Source organism: Microcaecilia unicolor, chromosome 5, assembly GCF_901765095.1.
Source record: "Microcaecilia unicolor chromosome 5, aMicUni1.1, whole genome shotgun sequence".
Lineage (NCBI taxonomy): Eukaryota > Metazoa > Chordata > Amphibia > Gymnophiona > Siphonopidae > Microcaecilia > Microcaecilia unicolor.
The window spans coordinates 284,879,504-284,900,382 of record NC_044035.1 but is presented as its reverse complement, the minus strand read 5'-3'; the positions used below and the strand labels follow the sequence as shown (position 1 = coordinate 284,900,382).

The window sequence follows — 20,879 nt, the reverse complement described above, 5'->3', positions numbered from 1 at the left end:
ATTTTTTTTGTAGATTTCAAATTTCTCCAATTTAATGTTATAGACCAGGGGTTCTTAACCCAGTCCTTGGGACACACCCAGCCAGTCAGGTTTTCAGGACACCTACAACGAATATGCATGAGGTTTGCATACAATGGAGATTTGCATGCACTGTCTATCTCATGCATATTCATTGTGAGTATCCTGAAAACCTGACTGGCTTGGTGTGTACTAAGGATTGGGTTGAGAACCCCAGTTGTAGACCGATGGCTTTCTCAATTCACAAAAAGGTTCACAATCTGGGAAATTAAAAAAAAACAAAAAAAAACCTCCAGCAATTTGTTTGATAATAGCTTTGCAAAAGAAAGTGAAATTTTATACCCTAATCCTTCCTAGGATTCTACCCACCCTATTTCTACTGTAGCAGCACATCAATACAATACAGCAGTATTGTGAAAGGTGCCCCAGATAAGATGGAGGAAATTAATATCATGGGAACCAAGAAAATATTTCAATAAAGCCCTGTAACCAGAAAACAGAGCGTCAATGAGGTGTTTTTTTTTTTTCCTTTTTTCCTGTCATCTGATTTGGTACCATTTTCACATATTTGTGATGAGGAAGGGCAATATAGGTGCCCTCAAGTGCAATGTGTGGCTCCTTTGCCTCAGCTAACATAGTGCTAAGATAGAGACAAGTTAAATTACTCGGTCCCTGTATTTTGTTGCCATAATCCAAGACAGACATGTGGTCATTCCTTTGAAGTACAGACAAGTTACACAGTCTATTCTGCCTCAAGGGATTTAAAGCAGCAGATAATGTGGATTTTGAATATAAAACTGGAAAAAAATAAAATAAACACACATTATGGTTTGTTTGTTTGTTTGTTTGTTTTGCTTGGCTCTTCTCTGCTAACTCTGGTAAAAGGAGAGAGTAAAATATATAATCTCTGCAATGGTCCGATGATCAGATAACCAAGAGTACTGCACTATTAATTTTGGGCTCTTTTTCTAAAGGGTGTTAGAATCTGGGCTCAGTGCTTTTTAAAATGGGATTTTCCCGTACGCCAAGTCCAGATTCAACATGGAAGTATTAAGGACTTTTTTATTTTTAACTTTCTGCAGGTTCCGTACTAATCTTTCCAGTAGTGTATGGGGCTTGCAAAAAATTAGTGTGGGGGACATATACTGCCTCCTGTTTAAGAGGTGCTAAGAGCTCTCATGTTAAGTCAGCACTAGCAAGTTAATGCGTGCTAATGCAAATGCATTAGCTGGTTAATGCTTCCATGCTCATTCTCCACTAATGAAATTATCTCCTCCCCAAAATAATAATTTAAAACATGCACGGTTAGCATATGGAAAAGGGGCTACTACCACAAAACGCTTTAATGCGTTTTGCGATAAGCGTTTTCTCACATGTTAAGCGCAGGTTAGGGCTTAATTAATAAAGGGCCCGTTTGGAAAATCTGTTTTTGCTCCCTTAGCACTGGATACTCTCTAGACTGGATCTGAATTTTAGATTTATTTGCCTTTTCCAAATCCAAACTCAAGGTTTACTATAGCTCAGATACTATAATTATTTCCCTGCCCAAAGGGGCTTACAATCTAAATTATACTTGAGACAATAAGGCAGGAGAAGTAACTCTAAAGTCACATGGAACGTAATGGAAGAAGTCAGGGTTCAAATCTCACTTCTATAGTTCTCAGCCCACTACTCTGAAACAATAATGTACTCATTTCAACTACAATACATTCTAAGCATTGACAGACATCCAAGAGAAAAGTTGGCCAGAAGATAAAATTTAAAAAACAAAACTCTGCATTTGAAACTTCAAAGTGTCATGGAAAATGTGCATCACACAAAATGGCAGCTGGAACAGAATGTCCTCAACACAAAACAGAGTGAATCAACATTCCATTAAAAACCCAATGTTAGTATATCTTTAAAAATATAATTTGTATAAAAATAGTGTATATATGTGCATTACAAAAATGTCCCCAAAACATCTGCAGACACATTGATCATTAAATACCACAGGTACGGTTCTGGCACATACAAAATCCAGTTGCAGCAAGGTCAAAGCTTTCTGGTCTGGTTATGCTGAGGTTGGTTCTGCAAATACCACTAGACTACATAAGACCGTAATTAGATCTCCATAGTTCTAAGTGGACTTTAATCAACTACTCAGGCAGAACTGCTGGAACTGTTTGCTTGTTTTGACTACTAGTTTGTGAGAATAGCTAAGACAGTCCAGAACCAGGGAGATTCCAGCAGGGACTTTTTAGTGTCTTCTGAGTCTCCTACAATCCCTTGAACAGTATAAATCATTCGTTATTTCCTTCCATAAAAAAGAAGTCTTCAAAATAATTTTTTCATAAAAAATAAACAGCCTTGCATCAGAAAGTATGGTAGTTTGGTTAGGAGATGATGTCATGCGCATCACTGTTAGGTCGTTGTCGTATGGTCAGTGGTGGCAGTGGCTTCCCATAAAAATCTAAGACACACACCAAAGAAAATATATTTATAGGGGATTCTTAGTAAGCTGTTTGCGATCATTTACAATGAGTGGCTATTTGTAGCTTTTTTTCTGCTTCACTGCAACATTTCTGTAACTGAGCCATTTGGATGAGTGGTATCTGTAGAAGTTCACAAGCATAGTGATGTAACTGCTTCAAATCTATGCATCTGCGGATCAAATCTTTAGGTCCGATAGTAACTTAGTTAAAACAATATAATAAGCATGATGTGCCGGAACAGACAAGAAACACCCATAATTAAAAATGAGTTATTTATTCAAAATAAAATATATGATGTTACATGCAAAATACTTGACATAACAAGAAAGAGTGAAAAGAATGGTGGTTAGTGTAACAACTCAGCATCTACAAAGAGAAAAACAGAAAGGACAAGATTATTCTTAGCCCTTGTAAATCTAAAATTTCATCTCCCCAATGACACATTTCTGAAAAGATTTCTAAGGATGTGATCAGTTTGTACAAATAAAATAAAAGTTCTGGATTTTTACCACATAAAATATTTCATCAGGGTCAAAAAGTCGCTTGTTCTTTCTTCCCTAAAAATAAAGTGCAGTAGATAGTGCCTCAGTGTGATTGCTACATCTCACATGGGTTGCGACACTGAAAGCATTGCATCATCCAAGAAGCAACACTATTTCCAGTGAAAAAATGCCAAAGCTGCAATTGCATGCTGGTCAGTGAACATCACCATATGGGAGTGAGTGAAGGATGTCAAAGGAACTCAAAGAAAAACACAAACAATGCCAGGCTTTCACCAGACAGAATGTGACAAGAGGTGGTTGTAGAGAATGGAATGGACACAATGAAACAATAAAAATAAACAAACAAAAACCCCCACAAAAAACGGCTTTTTGGATTTACCAGTATGATGTAGTTCACCAAGAGGTTCAAGTTTTGGAAGCCTAGTAACTTTGGGGGTTCCCCAGCCAACTAAAGGAAAACAAAACAAAAACACTCAGAGTCTGCATTGCATTTTAAAATACATGTACACAGAATTGCTAAGTTTACATCCCTAACATCTTATTCCCTAAAATAAGAAAAAAAAATATCCAGCTAGGTAAAACATAAGTACATTCTGCAAACTTAACACTCTTTAAGACTTTATTTTAAAAATTCACTGAGGTGATAAAGCAGCTACAAATGAGGGGCAGTCTAGCATGCTGAAGCCTGAACTTCTAAGAAAAGTCATGCCGAAAGTCAGACCAAGGTCTATGAAGTCCAACATCCCATCTCCAACAGCAGTTGATATCCAGGAATGAGGAATGCTCTCCAAGATCTACCTGGAAAATAATTTCATTGACTTTTCCAACAGAAACTTGTTTAATCCTCTTTTGAACCCATCTATGATAACGCACTTGAATCCATCCTCGAATAACAGGTTCTATAGCTTAATTAAGCATGATGTGTGTGTGTGTGGGGGGGGGGGGGGGAACCCCTTTCTGCATTTGTTTTCAATTTGTTGGTCCTTAGGTTCATGGAGAGTCCTCTTGGAAAGAATAATATGAACTACAGTTACTTGATAGGGTCCACCTTGGGGGTCAGCATTCAAGAAAAAGATCTAGCTTCTGTTGTAGATAATACGCTGAAATATGCTCAGTGTGCAGTGGTGGTCAAAAAAGCAAACAGGATGCTAGGAATTATTAGGGAAGGAATGGTGAATAAGACCGAAAATACTACAATGCCTTTGTATCGCTCCATGGTGCGACAGCACCTTGAGTATTGCGTTCAGTTCTGGTCGCTGTATCTCTAAAAAGATATCGGGGATTTAGAAAAGGTTCAAAAAAGAGCGACCAAAATGATAAAGGGGATGGAACTCTTCTCATATGAGGAAAGGCTAAAGAGGTTATGGCTCTTCAGCTTGGAAAAGAGACAGATGAGGGGAGATATGATTGAGGTCTACAAGATCCTGAGTGGAGTAGAACAAGTAGAAGTAAATCAATTTTTTACTCATTCCAGAAGTACAAAGACCAAGGAAGTTACATGGAATGACTTTTAAAACAAATAGGAAAAAATATTTTTTCACTCAACAAATAGTTAAGTTCTGGAACTCTTTGCCAAAGGATGTGGTAACAGCGGTTAGCGTATCTGGGTTTAAAAAAGGTTTGGATAAGTTCCTGGAGGAAAAGTCCATAGTCTGGTATTGAGATTGACATGGGGAGCAACTGCTTGCCCTGGGATTTGTAGCATGGAATGTTGCCACAATTTGGATTTCTGCCAGGTGACCTAGCATGGCTGCTGTTGGAAAAAGGATACTGGGCTAGATGGACCATTGGTCTGACCCAGTACGGCTACTCTTAGGTTATCTTATTAAAGTAATCGTTCCAAATTTAACCATTACACCCACTCATAATATAAATTTCTATTACATCCACACTGAGTTGTCTTTTCTCCATGCTGAAGAGCTTTAATCTGTTTACTCTCCTCTTTATTATTTTTTGTCGACTCCAACTTTTTCTAGTCCCATTCTATCCTTTTTGAGATGGGTAGCCCAGAATAACGTGCAATACTCAAGATGTGATCATACAGGGACAAAATGATATTCTCAGTCTTGTGCTCCATTCTCCTTCAAATAATCCCTACTATTATATTTGCATTTTTACCAGCTACAGCACACTGGGCTGAAAATGTCAATGTATTGTTCACAATGACTGTAAGATCTTGTTCTTAGGTGGAGACTCCTAACTCAGAATCCAGCATTCGGTACCTGTGTGCATCACTTTGAACTTATCCCCATTATATTTAAATTGCCATTTAGGTGCACAGTCTCCCAGTCTTCCAAGATCCTTCTGCATATAAACTGACCATTTAGTACTACTCCTTGCTTGATAAAAGGATACTCTCTAACTGCAGTTGTGTTGCCTTCAATATTCAGTTTCTAAAGGTAAACCACCTAGAACACTGTATTACATCAAACAACTGTAAACACTTGCAGTTTGCCATATAGGCATGTGTTTTAGGTTCTGATTGTATATGGTTTGTGAAGCTAATATATGTCATGTTACATTATATATTGTGTTGACATTGTAAGTAGTACACTATGCTATACTTTGTATTATTTGGATATTTTTACTGCTGTAATTGTCTATTGCTCATCTTTGATTTATTTTTACTGTACACCGCCTTGAGTGAATTCCTTCAAAAATTCGGTAAATAAATCTTAATAAATAAATAAATAAATATAGAAAAAGAAAATTTTTACAGTGATAACTGGAAACAATACACTTCAACCAAGACACACTTCCTCAGAAGATACAGCGATCAAGAAACTAGTACAATGAAATTGCTTCTTGGCCCAGTAATCAATGTTTAAAAGAGTTCTACTGATTGGCATGATATTGTTTCATCTGTGCATTCATCAATAAAAACATTATTAAAAATTAAAAAAAAAAAAATACACTTGCAGGCTCAAGTCCCTCACCACCTGCACATATATGACATGACCCAGTTTAGGGGGAAGTTATCATTATGGGTTACCATTAAAATGTATTATTTTACTGTGAACCCCAGTTATTAGTAATTATGTCTAATTGCATAAAATGGGAGCTGTGCTAAAATAGAATTACTCCATGCTAAAATAACACAGCTTAACAGTAGCCCATGTTGATAACTATGTTCCTCAACCTATTAAATCTTTTAACTCTGCTGTCTCCCTTGAAGGTAAGGTATCTAATTATTTGAGTGTTCTAATCCACCTCTATTGGTATCCCTAAAGCTACCAGCAAGTATTTGGATACTGAAGAAAATATCAAGGTCAATTATGGAAACTTGCTTTAGATCTAGAGTATATTTAAATGTCTAGACTCTAAATTCCACATAATTGCATTTCTTCTAGAAATACAACAGAAAATAGAAACTATTTATCATCAGCTGTTTTGGAACATTTTATGACTTTCTTAATGAAAACTAAAATTTCTTCACTCTAATCTGCTAATTTGTGGTGTCCTTTGACCAGCTGTTCTTCAATGCTCCCCTTTCTATGTATTCAACCCAAGATGGAAAATTGGTGAGAATAAAACTATGCAAAAAGCTCACTCTTATTATGTACAGTTACATTCACAGAATCACTAGGGAAAAGCATTAATCTGCATGTGGACGCTGGCTTTTGCGGACTCATCCAAAACAATAGTCATTGTTGGTTTGCTTTTCTGTAATGCTTCTTTTCTGCCAGGAGGATGCTAGTGTGTCAAGTATATTGTCTCAAGAGAGAGTTCATCAATGCCCTTCCAGGTAGCTCCCCATCCCTGTATAGAATGCCTTTTTCCACTCTGGTTTGCAGCTTGTATTTAGGTAAACAAGAAACACTGTTTTGTATTTTGTAAGTCTAGAAGAATCCCATTTATATTCCTTTTTATTCAAAAGTTCTGAATTGTCACTAGAATTCACTTGAAATGTCTCCTCAGAAAGAGAAATATGCTTACATACCTGAGAACAAAAACAAACAGTTTATTCATGCTGGGTGGCTTCAGAAGGAGAATACATGAGAAAAGCAAATTTAATGAGATCAGATGAAAGTCAGATAGGCCATGAAGCGAAGTTACTTACCTGTAGCAGGTGTTCTCCAAGGCCAGCAGGATATGTATCCTTACATATGGGTGACATCATTCGACCGAGCCCGGTGCAGAAGCTGCCCTGCATATCTCTTTATGAGGCCTTTGGCAATGTCCCACCGCGCATGCGCCGTCCTGCCCGACATATGAGTGTGGGTCCAGCAGTACAGTACTAAGGCTAAGGGAATACAACTCCGGGGGGGGGGGGGGGGGGGGGGGGGGGGGGGGATGTGAGAATACATATCCTGTTGTCCTCGGAGAACACCTGCTACAGGTAAGTTGACTTCGCTTTCTCCAAGGACAAACAGGACATTGTTTTTCATATATGGGAATCTGTAGCTACCAGGCTCACCGAAAACAACATTAGGCCAAGAGAAATTCACAACAATGAGTTCCTGGAAAAACATATAACCTGAAACTATATACATACTGGCATTGAAGGTGTAGCCTGGGACAGATCAAAATGGGTCTAGGAGGGTGGAAGTTGGATTCTAGACATCAAACAAACTCTGTAGAACTATCTGCCCAACCTGGTTGTCATATCAGGAACTCAGCTCAAGGCAGAAATGAAATCTGAATGTTTAGACAGAAGCCTACGTCACAGCCTCATCAATCTGATCTATTTTACCACAATAGGGGTAGCGTCACAGCCACTGCTCTGACAATGTGAGTCATGCCTCTACGTTGTCAAGCCTGACATCAGCTGGTCTCTGGGTGCTAGTTCAGTGGCTGATGTCGACGCCCATAATCCATGTGTCTGAAATAAACTCAACAATTATCAGATCCGATTTCATCCGGCATCAAAAGACCAGTCTGAGACACAATGAAGACCCTCATGATTGGGTCCCAAGCCATGGATATATCAGAAACGGAGGTCAGTGCCCAAAATAATTTTGATGCACCAAGCAGAACACTTTAATATGCTCGGTGCCTTCCGATTTGTAGTGAAAAAATGGCCCAAATCAAAGGGTTCAGTGGGAGGAGGAGAGTAAATTTAAACTATGTTCGAAAACTATCGACGCAACACAGCTTAACCTGGAACTAAGAAGGCCTTAGAGCAGAAAAAAATTTAAAAATGTCAAACGCACAAAACTTGCTAGGACACAAACTGAAGTAGAGAAAATAAAAAAAGATGTGCAGAAGGAACGCAAAAACCTGGAAGGCACTACATCAAGAAAACAACTGACACGCCAAGGAGAGATCACAGATGCGACCTCTCTGCTCTGCAGAAAACGAAAGACTGCTGGATCCGCACTCACTCGTCGGCTGGGAAGACACTCGAACATGCACAGTGAGACGCTGCCAAAAGGCATCTTAAAGAGATATTATGCTGGGTAGCATCCGCACCGGGTTCTGTCGGATGACGTCACCCATATGTGAGAAACAACGTCCTGCTTGTCCTCGGAGAAAGCGCTTTTCAAATTTTGGATGTTCTTATTCTTCCCACTATCTATTTCTGAACCATGTTTATCTGAGCTGAGTTACTGTGGAGGATGAGCCTACTCAACTACTTTCAGGACAGAACCATGAGCTTAACAATCCTGTCAACGGCTCTCACTCTTTGGAGTACGGTAAAAACTTATAATTTTAAGTTCACCTGGGAAGCCACTTTCTGTGCATGTGACTAACCTAGCACAGTTTGTACTGAAGACTGTAAAGATGTAACACTTTGTACATATTCCAGTACTCAAATGGTTAAAAATTGACAATATACACAAAATGTGTTTTTTCCCTAGAAGTACAATTATGAGTAGCAAAATATTCTAAAAATTCAAAACAAAAATAGTACCACATTCATATAATATTTATATTAATATATGCACAGTAAATAACTTTTGTCAGAACGGTAATACAAGCATCACCAATATAAACATTAACTTTATAAGGTACATTAGGAGAAATAAATATTTGATTGTAGGGACACCAAAGGTACAAAGGACAAGACAAATAATAAAGGGTCAGTTGTCTAAAATGCCAATAGTCTTGCATATTCTCCGAGTACAGCCTTTTGGGATCCTTTCACGTGCATTTCATGCATGGAAAGCACACGTTACTGTTGTCATGTGTTCATGTACATATATTTGTGGAAGTCTCCATGGACAAATTTGGATGAAATTTGGTGGGTGTGTCTCACACAGATTCCAAAGAACGAGCAGCAGAACTGGATCAGACACTTCAAAAACAGACTTAGGACTCCAAAATGAAATTATATGTATTTATTTAAGTTGACTCAACACGGTACCATGTTTCAGCACATACATGCCTGCCTCAGGAGTCTTGATATGTGTACTTGACAATCACATTTGTCTTTTGCAATGCGTCTGTTAAAATAAATGTGAATTGGTCTTTCAAAATAGTTATTCACTATTTTTTTTTTTTATCAACGGTCTTTTTAAAGACCAGTTCATTTTTATTTTACCAGACACATTGCAAACGACAAACGTGATTGTCAAGTACACATATCAAGACTCCTGAGGCAAGCACATATGTGCCAAAAAATGGTACAGTGTTGAGTCTACTTAAATACCTATAATTTCATTTTGGAGTCCTAGGTCTGTTTTTGAAGTGCTTGATCCAGTTCCCACTCCTTGTTCTTTGACTTTGTTCACTTAGTGGGACTTTTTTCTACGTTTTGTGGTTCTTTGCACTCACATAGATTCCACTCATTCTACCAAATTTAATTCAAATTCAACCATGGAGAGCAGCGCTGAGCTAGTTATTCTGGTACTCTGGGCAAGCCACACAAAATGTGATGGTTTCACTTTCCACCTGACCCCAGACTCAGTGTTGGCACTGTTAAAAATATAGTACCCAGGGAGACAAATGACATCATCAGCTAGGATGGATACCCAATCTCCTTGCTCCAACTCCTCCAGCATTCTTAAGATATATCCCGTGCCAACTATTGGAACTTTGGAAGGCTAAGTGCTTTGAAAATATGCCTCTCTGCTAATCAACTGCCGAAGTCAAAAGTCTCCCTTCCCAAAGCATGTTGTCAGCTGTGTGACAGCACCCTCTAGATAGGTGAAACAGAGAGGCAATTACTTCTTTGTTTCACCTATCATCATAGCCTGGGTGCCCATCAGTTTCTCTCTCATAACCTGCCCTCCCCTCCAGTCTCTCTTTTCATAACCACCACCCCCCAACTTTCACCCAGTCTTTCTTGTGCCTCTCTCCAGCCTTATCTCAGTCTCTCTCATGCGCCTTCCAACCTTTCCCCAGTCTTTCTTGTGCACCCTCCCCCCCAACCTTCACTCGTTACTAACAGCACTGCTTCTCTCCGCTGTGCACGGTGATTGGGCTCTCCATATATTTGAGCCGTGCAGTGAAGGAAGTTGGAAATGTCTCATAGTTTCAAGTCCCGCAAGACTTCCTGAACCCCCTGCACTGCTCGTGTATATGCAGCGACTGATCGCTATGCCAGGTGGAAAGAAGAAGTTACAGGCAGCGCTGTGGTAGGGAAGAAATATCAGGGATATGCAATCTTGGATGCCAGAATGAAATTTCTATGCGCCATGGCAACCTGGCTCCTGGGCTTTGTCAAGCCCTGTGCTAGGACCACTAGGTGTATGAAGATTTGGCGCCAGTGACCCTCTGGAGACGTTAAGACTTCATGGAAATTACTAACAGACTACAAGTGGAGGGAGCCTGATATAGCGAATGCTACATACCTGTAGAAGGTATTCTCCGAGGACAGCAGGCTGATTGTTCTCACTGATGGGGTGACGTCCACGGCAGCCCCTCCAATCGGAAACTTCACTAGCAAAGTCCTTTGCTAGCCCTCGCGCGCCCGCGCGCACCGCGCATGCGCGGCCGTCTTCCCGCCCGAAACCGGCTCGAGCCGGCCAGTCCAGTATGTAGCAAGACAATACACTTCAAGGGAAGACACAACTCCAAAGGGGAGGCGGGCGGGTTTGTGAGAACAATCAGCCTGCTGTCCTCGGAGAATACCTTCTACAGGTATGTAGCATTCGCTTTCTCCGAGGACAAGCAGGCTGCTTGTTCTCACTGATGGGGTATCCCTAGCCCCCAGGCTCACTCAAAACAACAACATTGGTCAATTGGGCCTCGCAACGGCGAGGACATAACTGAGATTGACCTAAAAAATTTACCAACTAACTGAGAGTGTAGCCTGGAACAGAACAAACAGGGCCCTCGGGGGGTGGAGTTGGATCCTAAAGCCCAAACAGGTTCTGAAGAACTGACTGCCCGAACCGACTGTCACGTCGGGTATCCTGCTGCAGGCAGTAATGAGATGTGAATGTGTGGACAGATGACCACGTCGCAGCTTTGCAAATTTCCTCCATGGTGGCTGACTTCAAGTGGGCTACCGACGCTGCCATGGCTCTAACATTATGAGCCGTGACATGACCCTCAAGAGCCAGCCCAGCCTGGGCGTAAGTGAAGGAAATGCAATCTGCTAGCCAATTGGATATGGTGCGTTTCCCTACAGCCACTCCCCTCTTGTTGGGATCAAAAGAAACAAACAATTGGGCGGACTGTCTGTGGGGCTGTGTCCGCTCCAGATAGAAGGCCAATGCTCTCTTGCAGTCCAATGTGTGCAGCTGACGTTCAGCAGGGCAGGAATGAGGACGTGGAAAGAATGTTGGCAAGACAATTGACTGGTTCAGATGGAACTCCGACACAACCTTTGGCAGAAACTTAGGGTGAGTGCGGAGGACTACTCTGTTGTGATGAAATTTGGTGTAAGGGGCCTGGGCTACCAGGGCCTGAAGCTCACTGACTCTACGAGCCGAGGTAACTGCCACCAAGAAAATGACCTTCCAGGTCAAGTACTTCGGATGGCAGGAATTCAGTGGCTCGAAAGGAGGTTTCATCAGCTGGGTGAGAACGACATTGAGATCCCATGACACTGTAGGAGGCTTGACAGGGGGCTTTGACAAAAGCAAACCTCTCATGAAGCGAACAACTAAAGGCTGTCCTGAGATCGGCTTACCTTCCACTTGGTAATGGTATGCACTGATTGCACTAAGGTGAACCCTTACGGAGTTGGTCTTCAGACCAGACTCAGACAAGTGGAGAAGGTATTCAAGCAGGGTCTGTGTAGGACAAGAGCGAGGATCTAGGGCCTTGCTGTCACACCAGACGGCAAACCTCCTCCAATGAAAGAAGTAACTTCTCTTAGTGGAGTCTTTCCTGGAAGCAAGCAAGATGCGGGAGACACCCTCTGGCAGACCCAAAGAGGCAAAGTCTACGCCCGCAACATCCAGGCCGTGAGAGCCAGGGACTGGAGGTTGGGATGCAGCAGAGCCCCTTCGTCCTGCGTGATGAGGGTCGGAAAACACTCCAATCTCCACGGTTCTTCGGAGGATAACTCCAGAAGAAGAGGGAACCAGATCTGACGCGGCCAAAAGGGAGCAATCAGAATCATGGTGCCTCGGTCTTGCTTGAGTTTCAACAAAGTCTTCCCCACCAGAGGAATGGGAGGATAAGCATACAGCAGACCTTCCCCCCAATCCAGGAGGAAGGCATCCGACGCCAGTCTGCCGTGGGCCTGAAGCCTGGAACAGAACTGAGGGACCTTGTGGTTCACTTGAGATGCGAAGAGATCCACCAGGGGGGTGCCCCACGCCTGGAAGATCTGTCGCACCACACGGGAATTGAGCGACCACTCGTGAGGTTGCATAATCCTGCTCAACCTGTCGGCCAGACTGTTGTTTACGCCTGCCAGATATGTGGCTTGGAGCACCATGCCTTGACGGCGAGCCCAGAGCCACATGCTGACGGCTTCCTGACACAGGGGGCGAGATCCGGTGCCCCCCTGCTTGTTGACATAGTACATGGCAACCTGATTGTCTGTCTGAATTTGGATAATTTGGTGGGACAGCCGATCTCTGAAAGCCTTCAGAGCGTTCCAGATCGCTCGCAACTCCAGAAGATTGATCTGTAGATCGCTTTCTTGGAGGGACCACCTTCCTTGGGTGTGAAGCCCATCGACATGAGCTCCCCATCCCAGGAGAGACGCATCCGTGGTCAGCACTTTTTGTGGCTGAGGAATTTGGAAGGGACGTCCCAGAGTCAAATTGGAGCAAATCGTCCACCAATACAGGGATTCGAGAAAACTCGTGGACAGGTGGATCACGTCCTCTAGACCCCCGGCGGCCTGATACCACTGGGAGGCTAGGGTCCATTGAGCAGATCTCATGTGAAGGCGGGCCATGGGAGTCACATGAACTGTGGAGGCCATGTGGCCCAGCAATCTCAACATCTGCCGAGCTGTGATCTGCTGGGACGCTCGCACCCGCGAGACGAGGGACAACAAGTTGTTGGCTCTCGCCTCTGGGAGATAGGCGCGAGCCGTCCGAGAATCCAGCAGGGCTCCGATGAATTCGAGTTTCTGCACTGGGAGAAGATGGGACTTTGGGTAATTTATCACAAACCCCAGTAGCTCCAGGAGGCGAATAGTCATCTGCATGGACTGCAGGGCTCCTGCCTCGGATGTGTTCTTCACCAGCCAATCGTCGAGATATGGGAACACGTGCACCCCCAGCCTGCGAAGCGCCGCTGCTACCACAGCTAGGCACTTTGTGAACACCCTGGGCGCAGAGGCGAGCCCAAAGGGTAGCACACAGTACTGGAAGTGGCGTGCGCCCAGCTGAAATCGCAGATACTGTCTGTGAGCTGGCAGTATCGGGATGTGTGTGTAGGCATCCTTCAAGTCCAGAGAGCATAGCCAATCGTTTTGCTGAATCATGGGGAGAAGGGTGCCCAGGGAAAGCATCCTGAACTTTTCTTTTACGAGATATTTGTTCAGGGCCCTTAGGTCTAGGATGGGACGCATCCCCCCTGTTTTCTTTTCCACAAGGAAGTACCTGGAATAGAACCCCAGCCCTTCTTGCCCGGATGGCACGGGCTCGACCGCATTGGCGCTGAGAAGGGCGGAGAGTTCCTCTGCAAGTACCTGCTTGTGCTGGAAGCTGTAGGACTGAGCTCCCGGTGGACAATTTGGAGGTTGAGAGGCCAAATTGAGGGTGTATCCTTGCCGGACTATTTGGAGAACCCACTGATCGGAGGTTATAAGAGGCCACCTTTGGTGAAAAGCTTTCAACCTCCCTCCGACAGGCAGGTCGCCCGGCACTGACACTTGGATGTCGGCTATGCTCTGCTGGAGCCAGTCAAAAGCTCGCCCCTTGCTTTTGCTGGGGAGCCGCGGGGCCTTGCTGATTCGCACGCTGCTGACGAGAGCGAGCGCGCTGGGGCTTAGCCTGGGCCGCAGGCTGTCGGGAAGGAGGATTGTACCTACGCTTGCCAGAAGTATAGGGAACAGTCTTCCTTCCCCCGAAAAATCGTCTACCTGTAGAGGTAGAAGCTGAAGGCTGCCGGCGGGCGAACTTGTCGAATGCGGTGTCCCGCTGGTGGAGAGACTCTACCACCTGCTCGACTTTTTCGCCAAAAATGTTATCCGCACGGCAAGGCAAGTCCGTAATCCGCTGCTGGATTCTATTCTCCAGGTCGGCGGCACGCAGCCATGAGAGCCTGCGCATCACCACACCTTGAGCAGCGGCCCTGGACGCAACATCAAAAGTGTCATAAACTCCTCTGGCCAGGAATTTTCTGCACGCCTTCAGCTGCCTGACCACCTCCTGAAAAGGCTTGGCTTGCTCAGGGGGAAGAGCATCAACCAAGCCCGCCAACTGCCGCACATTATTCCGCATGTGTATGCTCGTGTAGAGCTGGTAAGACTGGATCTTGGACACGAGCATAGAGGAATGGTAGGCCTTCCTCCCAAAGGAGTCTAAGGTTCTAGCGTCCTTGCCCGGGGGCGCCGAAGCATGTTCCCTAGAACTCTTAGCCTTCTTTAGGGCCAAATCCACAACTCCAGAGTCATGAGGCAACTGAGTGCGCATCAGCTCTGGGTCCCCATGGATCCGGTACTGGGACTCGATCTTCTTGGGAATGTGGGGATTAGTTAATGGTTTGGTCCAGTTCGCAAGCAATGTCTTCTTCAGGACATGGTGCAAGGGAACAGTGGACGCTTCCTTAGGTGGAGAAGGATAGTCCAGGAGCTCAAACATTTCAGCCCTGGGCTCGTCCTCCACAACCACCGGGAAGGGGATGGCCGTAGACATCTCCCGGACAAAGGAGGCAAAAGACAGACTCTCGGGAGGAGAAAGCTGTCTCTCAGGAGAGGGAGTGGGATCAGACGGAAGACCCCCAGACTCCTCGTCAGAGAAATATCTGGGATCTTCCTCTTCCTCCCACGAGGCCTCACCCTCGGTGTCAGACACAAGTTCACGGACCTGTGTCTGCAACCTCGCCCTGCTCGACTCCGTGGAACCCCGTCCACGATGGGGGCGTCGAGAGGTAGACTCCCTCGCCCGCATCGGCGAAGCTCCCTCCGCCGACGTAGTCGGGGAGCCTTCCTGGGAGGTGGCCGCGGTCGGCACCGCACGCGGTACCGACGTCGGGGACCTCAACCTGGGCGATGGGCCAGCCGGCGCCACGCTCGACGGTACCGGTGGCGCAAGCACCGCCGGTACCGGAGGGGTAGGGCGCAACAGCTCTCCCAGAATCTCTGGGAGAACGGCCCGGAGGCTCTCGTTTAGAGCGGCTGCAGAGAAAGGCTGAGAGGTCGATGCAGGCGTCGACGTCAGTACCTGTTCCGGGCGTGGAGGCTGTTCCGGGCTGTCCAGAGCGGAGCGCATCGACACCTCCTGAACAGAGGGTGAGCGGTCCTCTCGGTGCCGATGCCTGCTGGGTGCCGAATCCCTCGGCGACCCAGAGCTCTCGGTGCCGACACGGGGAGGAGACCGGTGTCGATGCTTCTTCGATTTCTTCCGAAGCATGTCACCGGAGCTCCCCGGCACCGACGAGGAGGACGTCGAATCCACTCGTCGCTTCCTCGGGGCCGAGACTGAAGAAGGTCGATCTCGGGGGGGCTGTACCGCAGGAGCCCTCAGGGTAGGCGGAGACCCACCCGAGGGCTCACCGCCACCAGCAGGGGAATGGACAGCCCTCACCTGCACTCCACCCGATGCACCACCGTCCGACGACATCAGCAGACGAGGTCCTGGTACCACCGACGTCGATGCAGCTATCCGATGTCTCGGCGCCGATGCAGAGGCCCGATGCCTCGATGCACTCGATGCAGGGGCGGCCGAGGAAGATGGTCTGGACGCTGACGACGTCGATGCACTCGAAGATCCCGGTGCCGATGCCGACGAAGAGCCCGAGAACAACACGTTCCACTGGGCTAGTCTCGCTACCTGAGTCCGCCTTTGAAGCAGGGAACACAGACTGCAGTTCTGAGGGCGGTGCTCGGCCCCCAGACACTGAAGACACGACGAGTGTCGATCAGTGAGCGAGATAACCCGGGCGCACTGGGTGCACTTCTTGAAGCCGCTGGAAGGCTTCGATGTCATGGGCGGAAAAATCACGCCGGCGAAATCAAAAGCCGAAATGGCGAAATTTGAAGCACCAAATTTAGAGGGAGAAAAAATCTCGACCGAGGCCGAAAAGAGGCCTACCCCGACGACGAAAGAAAACTTACCGGGGCAAAAAAGCTGGAAGTACGGGGAGGATTTACACGAAACCCGGCGGGGGGTTTCCGGAGCACTTCCCGACTAGGACAAAGCTTTCCCGAAGGAAAAAAACACGTTCAAACAAATTGGACGCGCGAGGTCGACTTTCCGGGGCTCGACACGGCGAAAACACGACCGTACCGAGTGCGGACAAAAGAAGACTGGCCGGCTCGAGCCGGTTTCGGGCGGGAAGACGGCCGCGCATGCGCGGTGCGCGCGGGCGCGCGAGGGCTAGCAAAGGACTTTGCTAGTGAAGTTTCCGATTGGAGGGGCTGCCGTGGACGTCACCCCATCAGTGAGAACAAGCAGCCTGCTTGTCCTCGGAGAATGGTGATTATTCCCTTTTGGCCTGGCTGCTATGGAGAATGACACCACAATAACAAAAAGAACTGAGGCTGAAACTTTATTGAAATTGAAATGTGTTGGCCTAGGGGACCTTAGTGGAGCCAACATTTGGAGCTGTATTTCCTTGGAGGCAGAGTTTTAGTGAAAATGAGTTATCAAGGGGGAAAAAGATTGAGAAAAAAGCCGGAGGCCCTCCTTACTCATTCTTGTCTGGTTAAATCACTTTGAATAATCGACAAGCCCAATGCCAACACTCCAAGATCATACCTGAATTTGCAGGAGCAAAAACAGCTTTCTGCAATCAAGTGAGTACTTTTTCAGTTTGTTTCAATGTATATTTTAAAATATTGAAAGCTGTTAAATTCATCCTGGAAGTGTTCTCAGTAGCCAGCCAGATCCCTCAGTGCTGCTTGATGTTAATAAATCCTATAGTCTAGCCAGCTGTACTCACCAGGCAAAGGAAGTGGGGCTGGAGGAGTACTCTTGAGAACAGACTCCTCTGTGCTGACAGGTTCCACTTTGTGATTCCTTTTTAATTTTAGTTTTTTTCCTTTCTTTTTGTTGTGATCTAAAAAAAAACAAAAAACAAATATTTTGTGTATTTCTGGCAATATAAAGGTTTACACTTCACTATGGCTTTACTAATAGAAGCCCAATTCACCGTCCACTATGTATATCAAAATTTTTTTTTTTAATTTAACTTTTCTAACTCTATCTCTGACATATAAAAGCGAATATTTGTAATTTCAGGGAGGAAAAAGACTTCAGACACTCGATAACTCGACTACTGATTTAGTAGCGGATATCGTGCTGCTCAGTGTTTGTAATTGAAAATAAATTTTCTTTATGCAAGCTCCCTGGCGAGCATCCTCACGAGTCTCAAAAAAACCTCCCACTGTGGACTGTTCACAGCCGAATCCCACATTGCTGGCCTGTAATGGGGGACTGTCAGTGGACAGCAAAGAAAACGGAGTCACACATGTGGGTGATGTCATGTGTGGCATCCATCTTGGATTCTTCGATCTTTTTGGCATTAGCAGAAGAGAGAGGGGAGTCCTATGCTGGCAGTGGCTTCCATTTTCCCTCACTCAACAATATAGCTGCAGGCTCGATGGACAGGGGAAGGAGTTAGGAGATTCTGAGATTCCTTTCTCTGTTGTCCATGAAGAAAAACTAATTACAGGTAAGCAATTCAACTTTTTCCATGGACAAGCCAGAATATAGAGTCAAATAGGAGGGTGACTGCAAAGCTGAATTTCATTAGGGGTGTGGTTGTTTAGGTGACTCAGGATGCCCTATTTGGGTAAAGGATCTTCTTAACCAAAGAGGTTCCATAGTATGGATTGTTTAAAAACACTGCCCACGTATGGCATCCAAACAGTAGTGTTTGGTTAAGGTATGCACAGCCAACCACGTTGCTGGCCTACAGATAATTGTTAGCAACCACCAAGAGGGCAATGATCTGCACACCCATGTGACAGCAAGCAAAAAGCAGACCAAGGATATAAGCATCACTAGCACTAAGAAAACAATTTCTGTTTTGAACGCAAATTTTACAAACAAACCAAAGGCACGGCTATGGGGTCGACCATGGCCCCCTTCAGTCGCTAATGTTTATGTTGCAGATTTTGAAGAGAAATTTCTTGGGACTGTGATTTTAAGGATTATGGGGTCCTTTTACAAAAAAATGGCCTGCCATAGTGTAGGTGCGGGTTTTGGGCGTGCGCAGAATCATTTTTCAGCCCACCTGTAAAAAAGGCGCTTTTTTTCCTGCTGAAAATGGACGTGTGGCAAAATCAAAATTGCCGTGTGTTCATTTTGGGTCTGAGACCTTATTGCCAGCCATTGACCTAGCGGTAAAGACTCACGCGGTAACTGGGTGGTAATGACCTATGTGCATGCCACTTGGCGCGCATCTGCTACGCGCGCCCGAAAATAAATTTATTGGAAACGCCAAAAATGAAATTACCACAAGAGCCATGCGGTAGTTGGGCGGTAACTCCATCTTGGCACACCCTGGGCGCGCGTAGACGCTTACGCAGCTTAGTAAAAGGACCCCTATATTTTACTATGGTGCTGGTACGCATTGACAATGTTTTTATGATTTGGACAGGAACAGAGAATAAAATTTTAGAATTTTATTGATGGTTGAATTCCCAAGATAGCAATCTCAAATTTAAGATCAACTATGATCACCATGAGATTTCATTCTTAGACATAAATATATTATTCACAAATGGTTGTTTTAATATCACCATTTACCATAAAACATCAGATGTTAATAAGCTCTTACATTACAATAGTTGCCATAATAAACCTCTCAAATGCAACTTACCTTATAGTCAATTTTTAAGATTGAATAGAATTTGTTCTCAGAAGCAAGACATGAATCAACAAGCGAAACACATGGCTGCCAGCTTTTATGAGAGAGGGTACCCCAAACAATGTATTGAGGAAGGATATGTTAAAGCTATACAACTGGATGAAAGTACCCTCTTACAGACTAAACAGAAAAAGGCTTCTGAAAAAATTGTAAGCATACTTTATGATCATTTATCTCATGAGATTATTAAATATAGTGAAAAAAAATTGGTCTATCATTCAGTATATACCTGGTTTTTAAGGCAAAAAAATCATGGTTGCTTATAAAAGAAACAAAAACCTGAAGGATATATTAGCAGCTTCAGCTCTGCCAGTTCCACGTAAGGTTGCACCTGTTTGGGGACATTACCCTTGCCTCTCTCTGTCAGTTTGTCATGTTAATTCAAAGATGAAAGTTTTTGAACATCCCAAAACTGGTGAGAAATTCAAATAAAGACAATACTCTAACTGCAAAACCACTCATATTGTTTATGCTGTTATATGCCCTTGCAAACTACTGCACATAGGTAAAACAAGCTGTGCATTTAATAAATGTAACATAGAGCATCACAGTGCCATTAAAAGAAAAGCCTCAGAAAAACCATTAGTGGACCATATACAGGAAAAAGGGCACAATTTTGACCAATTAAGATTTACTGTATTGCACAAGACTGTCTGTCATCGGAGGGGAGGAGATGTGGATAAGATTTTGTTACAGAAAGAACAAAAATTTATTTTTAGATTTAAAGCAGTGGTCCCTTTTGGACTAAATCAAAATCAGATCTCTGTTTTTTTTTTTTTTTTAAATAAATATTTATTTTTATGTATAATAGGTACTCTGTTTTTATACATACAAAATGTTTTCTATTCATGCAGTTTACATCTTTTGGGCTATTTTAAACACTTTTTACAAGCAGTATGACATTTGGGCATATTAAATATTTTTAATCCTCACTTACATTTTAATTAGTTGTTTTTCAAGGTTATTTTTATATACTTCATGTTTTCAGGTTCTCTGTTTTGTCTGCATGCTCATGACAAGTGAATGATACATACCTGTAGCAGGTGTTCTCCGAGGACAGCAGGCTGATTGTTCTCACGACTGGGTGACGTCCGCGGCAGCCCCCACCAACCGGAAGAAGCTTCGCGGGCGGTCCGCACGCAGGGCACGCCCACCGCGCATGCGCGGCCGTCTTCCCGCCCATGCGCGACCATTCCCGCCAGTTGAATGACAAGCAAAAGATGAAAACGCAACTCCAAAGGGGAGGAGGGAGGGTAGGTGAGAACAATCCTCGGAGAACACCTGCTACAGGTATGTATCATTCACTTTCTCCGAGGACAAGCAGGCTGCTTGTTCTCACGACTGGGGTATCCCTAGCTTTCAGGCTCACTCAAAACAAGAACCCAGGTCAATTGAACCTCGCAACGGCGAGGATACAACAGAAATTGACCTACGAAGAACAACTAACTGAGAGTGCAGCCTGACCAGAATAAATGCGGGTCCTGGAGGGTGGAGTTGGATTTACACCCCAAACAGATTCTGCAGCACCGACTGCCCGAACCGACTATCG

The 20,879-nt window shown here is 44.6% G+C and overlaps 1 protein-coding gene across 5 annotated transcripts in view; it reads right to left on the bottom strand.

Annotated features, from left to right (window-relative positions):
* Positions 1-220: 220 nt before the first annotated feature.
* Positions 221-20,879, bottom strand: part of ARL13B (ADP ribosylation factor like GTPase 13B) — a 107,941-nt gene continuing 87,282 nt past the window's right edge. For 2 of the 5 annotated variants that reach the window (XM_030204254.1, XM_030204251.1), the window contains exons 9-10: positions 17,399-17,515; positions 2,789-3,443 (exon numbers count right to left, since the gene is read on the bottom strand). In XM_030204254.1, coding sequence (XP_030060114.1) covers positions 3,265-3,443; positions 17,399-17,515 — 296 coding nt within the window. In that variant the 3' untranslated portion in view covers positions 2,789-3,264. Of the gene's footprint in view, positions 2,471-2,769; positions 3,444-5,655; positions 6,936-17,398; positions 17,516-20,879 lie in introns of those variants that run through there. The other 3 variants (XM_030204255.1, XM_030204256.1, XM_030204257.1) reach the window with 3 other exon arrangements.